This window comes from Oreochromis niloticus, linkage group LG8 (assembly GCF_001858045.2).
Source record: "Oreochromis niloticus isolate F11D_XX linkage group LG8, O_niloticus_UMD_NMBU, whole genome shotgun sequence".
In the NCBI taxonomy this organism is placed as follows: domain Eukaryota; kingdom Metazoa; phylum Chordata; class Actinopteri; order Cichliformes; family Cichlidae; genus Oreochromis; species Oreochromis niloticus.
In genome coordinates, this window is record NC_031973.2 from 4,324,958 (window position 1) to 4,330,957 (window position 6,000).

At 42.9% G+C, this 6,000-nt stretch overlaps 1 protein-coding gene across 1 annotated transcript in view; it reads right to left on the bottom strand.

Moving 5' to 3' along the window:
- Window positions 1-5,572, bottom strand: part of LOC100694955 (SRC kinase signaling inhibitor 1) — a 138,236-nt gene extending 132,664 nt beyond the window's left edge. Inside the window, 1 exon segment of the mRNA XM_025909674.1 lies at window positions 5,294-5,572. Within this exon segment, the coding sequence (XP_025765459.1) occupies window positions 5,294-5,315 (22 nt within the window). The 5' untranslated portion in view covers window positions 5,316-5,572.
- Between the last annotated feature and the right edge of the window lie 428 nt (window positions 5,573-6,000).

Genomic DNA, 6,000 nt, shown 5'->3' on the forward strand with positions numbered 1-6,000 from the left:
GTAGATTTGGAGCGCCGTTACTTGGGGGGCCATGCAGATATACTGTGTGACATATTTTTATTTAGTTCCACATCCAAGATGACATAATCAATTTACTGTTGGTCTTATTCTGGAATTTCAGGAGTTGCTATCCGACTACCTTCCATCCTTGGCGTCTCATATTTCCTTATGGGCAGGCTGCTCACGTCGCTGTTGTGACACTGCTCAGTGTGAGCCAGCTGTCAGACAAACTCTGACTCCCGAGGCTGGTGTCAGTATACACAGTCTGGTTTGGGTCTGTTTTGGCCTGAGCCAAATGTGTCTACAACAACGTCTAAACTACAGAATGTGTAAACAAGATATCTGGCATTAAAAACTTGATGATTAATCTTTCATTAATTTCGAAGACTATGAAGAGCATTTTTTAAAATTAACAACTTTCATTTGTCCTGTTTTACGTAGGATGCAAGTCACGGCGGGACACGCCGGTGAGTTTATGAAACCAAATGCAGACATGACGAAAACATGAATACAAAAACACGGCGAATCATACAGGGGAGTAAGCAAAAACTAGAACCTATACTGGGAAAAACCGACTTTGAACATAGAAAGACAAGACTTTCAAAGTAAAACAGGAAACATGGAGAGACATGACAACACAGAGCACAAGACTTAAAAATCAGGAGTTCTGGAAGAGACACAACTAGAATGAAACTAAATCCTAACTAATAGCGGCAACACAAGAACTTAACATATTTTTAACACAATATAAGAAAACAAAAATACAAAACCAACTCAGAACTGCTGGGTCACAGACCCAGCCCCTGACAATGTAAAAATATAATCTATATTCAATATCAATTAACACACCCTGTACATGTAGGCTAGGGATGAGTGTTTCCCACTCTCTCAAGGCCCCCTTTGACCTTTGTATGACCTCTGTTCCTTATGTGCACCATGTTTTACTCTGAGACTCATTAGAGACTCTCAAACTCCATCTTGCTGCAGGAACCTGGAGAAATAAGGTGCCATCACAATCCCATAGAAATACATGGAGACGTGTCACAATTCTTAGAAACCACGATTCCTTATTTGACCCAAACCAGTGGCTCTAAAATCCATCTGAACAGATAAGGATCAAATCTGACTCAGAACAGCCTGAACAATTTGTAGCACTTGTACAACAGCATAAAATGTTACCATGTTTTAACTTTTTGTGGGTCGCTTTAGGAAAAACAGTCAAATTTAGGTCGATTTTCTCAAATTTGATCCGGACAAGGATCAAATTTGAAAGGATCAAGGGTTAAAAGTGTCTCTTTAATCTCTGGAGTATCTTTCACTTCAGCACTTTTTTAAAAGTAATTCATTGTAAATAAGTGAACAAATATCTGTCCTTCCATTTCAATCCAAGCGGGCTCACAGGGATATTAAAGATCAACTCGGAAAATAGTGTAAAGCTGGAGCGTGAGAAAAAGTAAATCCAGGGATTAAGAAAGAGAAAGCAGGTCAACGACCTTCATGTCTGAGATGTTTGTATCTGATGAAAAGACATTTAACTTTTTTACCGCTCGCCATCTGTGAGCTGAAGACATTTCTTCAGATCTTCTTCCACAATAATAAAGCTGCAGTTTCAGTGCCTGAAAAAATGTTGTTTCGACTTATGAAAAGAAGTCGAACGCTTGAACGTCGAGGATGAAAAGGCAGCAGAGTCTCTGAATGCCAGAGTGCGAGGCAGCTCTCGGGAGAGCAGACATCCCTGAGTCAATATTACAGTCAGCTCACCCTCACCTGGTGGCTCTGCATCAATCAGCTCTCTGATGTCGGCACCCTCTGCTCTGCAGCTTCCTCCCTCTGCCCTTCATCTCTTCTTCTCCTTCTCTGTCTGTCTTCCATCTCCTTCCAGATGTCAACAAGTTTGATCAGGCTGATGTGGGAAAACTGCTGTTTGGCTGACGCTCCTCAGTGCCCTGACAGATCCTCCAGCCTCTCGTCTCCTTTTCTTTTGCTCCCCAGTCACTTGTGATTCCAGCACGCTTGATCTGCTCCCCTCCACCTCCGCCACCCGGCAACCCCGCCCCTGTCAAAGCCTCCTGGGGAGCTGGTGAGGGCTCTGCCATGTCAGTGAGGTGACATGACTCACACAGTCATGCGGCACAAAGGAGATAAGTTTGAGATGTTCAAGGGCGACTGTATAGTTGGCGTTTCAAAACGCTCACTTCAGATTTAATCCTCTCAGCGATTTCTGAGTGAAACGGCATGCAGGATGTGACAGGCCTCAATATCCAACGCTGAATTTTAAGATAGCTGGCTGTTTTTCCAAACCGTGTCTCCCAACGCGTTCAAGAGACTCGGGTCTTTTCTTGCTCCGACACAGATTTGTGCAGAGTGGGAGCAAAGAGAAGAGGGTATCATGTAAATCAATAGCGATTAGCGATAGTGAAGACCTCCATTTTGCACTCTGCCAGCCTGCCGTCAGCAGCAGCAGCAGTCTGTGCCTCTCGTGCATTATCATTAAATTTGAATCACAGAGATAAGTATCTTCTCTGAAAGATCATCCCGGTCATCTTAGAAAAACCAAGAAGGTCATTTAACAACACTTGGCACCACAGTGGAGGTATTTACACCACCCTTACAGAAGCTCTCAGACACCTGCAAGAATATACAGGTTGCAGAAATCCAGATTTTCCAGCACCCTGATGTAGAGTAATTATTTATTATAGCAATTAATAAAGTGATTCATTCTTTAAACAACCAGTCTATTAGCAGCAATCCTGGTAAACACTAACCTTAATTATATACAGCTTATCAATGAGTGATTTTAATATTCCAACTAGTAAAAATATACTAACCTTGTAGCGTTCGTGTTATTTCTACATTCTTGTTTAAAAGAATTGGTAGAAAAAATTTGAAAATTTGACCATCCAAGAATCACTTCAGTGGGATAAAGGAAATATAATAAAAGCCATACGAACATTAACGTTAACAATAAATATTTTTTTGTCTTTCAAAAGGGCTGAACTGAGCTCAGTGGAATAAAGAAAGGAGGTCAAAACTAAATATGACACCCAAGGACAACAAAATAAAGTATAAGAGGAGTAGGAGGAGTACACGCATATACATAAACACAGAGAAAATTAAAAAAACCTCTTTGTTAGTCAAACTGATGGAGATTTACTGAGTGTCCTCAATGCTATGCTAGCGTTCTCACTAGCAACTAGCATGAAAGCTAACATAGCACCAAGCTTTTTGAGACGGGCTCAAACTGCTATCAGGTCCAAACTGTACTTATATTTGAATGGAAACTCATTAAAATGGACAAATACAAAAACCTGAAAATGAAAGAGAGTCAGACTGTTTTCTCTTTTTGGACGTTCACAGGAAATGTGATGTTCTCAGCTGGATGAGCGAACGCCATTAAAGGGCTGTTGACTTTGTTTTTGCATCTTGCCAGCAAATCCCATGAAGAGAGAGAGAAAAAAGCAAAAACAAAAGAACAAACCCAACACTGAATTGATCCTACAAACATATTGTCTGCAGCTTAGTCTTCTGTGCCCTACTGCTCCATTGTTAGTGGAAGATTAGAACACATCGCTGAGCAGCACCGCTACACCGGCAGACGTGTTTATGGCGTTAAACAGAGGCACTGTATCAACATTTCCTCGCTGGAGCTATTCCCTGCTGGTTTTGGTCACTTCATGAAGTCTTTATTTTTATCTTGTGCCTTTGACTTCTAATAAAAACATATTTCTGCCTGACTAAATGGAAAACATGGTCACAAATAATTTTACTACAGACATGATTAGAAGATGTCCTACGGGATCACGTTTGCCAACTTGTTTTGATAGATACAGTTTTAGCAGTTCAGCTGAGAACCACTGGGTTATAGTTAATTAAGGTACGGATAAATCATTATTCTTCCTTCTCATGTGGTATAGTCCACGTTCCTTCCCATCATCTCTCACTAGAAGCATCGATAATGCTGAGAGAGCGGTGTTATATTTGCCGCATTTGGGAATCCCAGTAACAACTATATCAGTTATCTCACCGAGGAACAACACGATGATTAGAGTATGGAGAAAAGGCCACATTTTAAGCCACAATAATAAAACAACCTACTTTATATCCTGTAGGCCAGCTTTAAAGAGTTGGAGAAGAGATACAGGACGTCTACGGGTTTCCTGTGGATCAGGAATTCTGTGAGTGGGAAACTGGAGTCTGAGTTAATCCCTTAACCTTTTCATTCTGTTCATGAGACATTTTTTGAGATTTGGCAGGGAGCACTGTCCAGCTGGGAGTGCTGCTGCCATGGGGTGGGGTTGGTCTGCAGCAATGCTTAGATACTGTCAGCAGCGTCCATATGAAGGCCAACAACTAAGGTTCACCAGCTGCACACTGCCTTACAGTGAGATTAGCGGTGTTAGTCACTTCACCTGTCAGTGGGTTTAATGTTGTGGCTGATCAGTGTATGTGGACTTTGGGGCATTTGCAGAGCTTTCCCGACTCCAGATGGCTGAAAATCGACGAGGAGAGTAGAGATTAGTTTTTGGCTTCACCATCGACTTCTATTTAGGGACTTTGAGAAAAACCCAAGCCCTACCTGTGTGAGTTTAATGCAGATGCGAAAAATCCACTTAAATCATTCCTCCACCTACCCAAGAATTAAAGTGGTGATACATATGCTTACTAGATGTATTTTGTCTCCACCGCTTTTATATTTTTCAGCCACTGCATTAATGTCCAGCTCTCTTCCTGCTTGTATCACTGTTTCCATCTCCTCTCTGATCTGCAGCAACAGCAGCCTCAGTAAATCCATCAATAGCACTCTTTCACTCTGGCCCAGATGCCAGCCTCTGAGAGCCAGGACATCCACAGCCTCCCATCCGCTCCGGCAGTAAACAAGAACTGCTGCCAGACGCAACCGACACCAGCAGACATTCACACCCCCAATCTTCTCACAAATACACACAGAGTCCTCTCAATATCTGCACTGAAATGCATTTCAAAGGCACTTTTGATACATACAAACTGGACTGCAGCACTCAAAACTGGTTATTCCAACGTGATACGGTTACTCAATCAGGCGCTGTTTCGAAAATGAATAAAAAATGATAAGTTTGGAGAAGCTTCAAAAAAGTCTTCTTCCATAAAACATGCAGGGCAAAGACAGATGTGCGGAAACAACACAGACAGCAACACACTGAAGAGAAGAAGAGGGCGAGCGGTAGTTTCCCAGCATCCCCCAGCACGTCAGAGAAAGGCACTCAAGTTAGAAATACCTGCAACTACAGAATGGACGGAGAGAGAGGGGACATGCCTGGGAAGGAGGAATTGCCCATTCTCCGCCTTGATGCACCTGTTCACTTTCCTCTACTGCACACTTTCTCTCTTATCTTCTTTATTCCTTCTTCTTTCTTCCCCTTTCACTCTTCTTCTGCTGTTGTTTCTTCCCGCTTCCTCTCTTCTTCAGGTCCAGTTTTTATCCCTTTCTTCTCAGCGTGTCCATGTCTCGGCTTCTTCAGGAGCTGTGTCAGCGTGAGTGTGTGAAGCGCCTGTGATGGATGTGAGAGAACGCCGGAGTGCAGAGGCGTTCCTAACCATGTCTTAGCATGGCCACTGAATAAACTCATCTTTTATGGATGCACAGCCCTCCCCGTCCTGCTTCTCTTAAAGGGACTGCACCCGTTCCCGCTGCCTTTGATCTCGTCGTGATACGCACAGGATCCGAATCGTGCGCGCACATGTGTCTGTGGGAATATACTGTGGTGTGGAGCATCAGTAATTCAGCATCACTGTGTGGGTTTGACACTTTTCCCCGTGCAGCTGAGGAGTGGGAAGCGATCGATCGGAGGATGAAAAGGAATCCAGAAAATTGGGGGTGAAGGAAAGGGGGGGATGCTGATGTATCTCAGACAAACTAATGGTAGTGATAAATAATGAATAACAGCAAGCATAGTGTGGCATAGAAAACACTGATATCAGGATATCAAGAACAGTGCTGGGTACGCATGTGTGATGAAACAG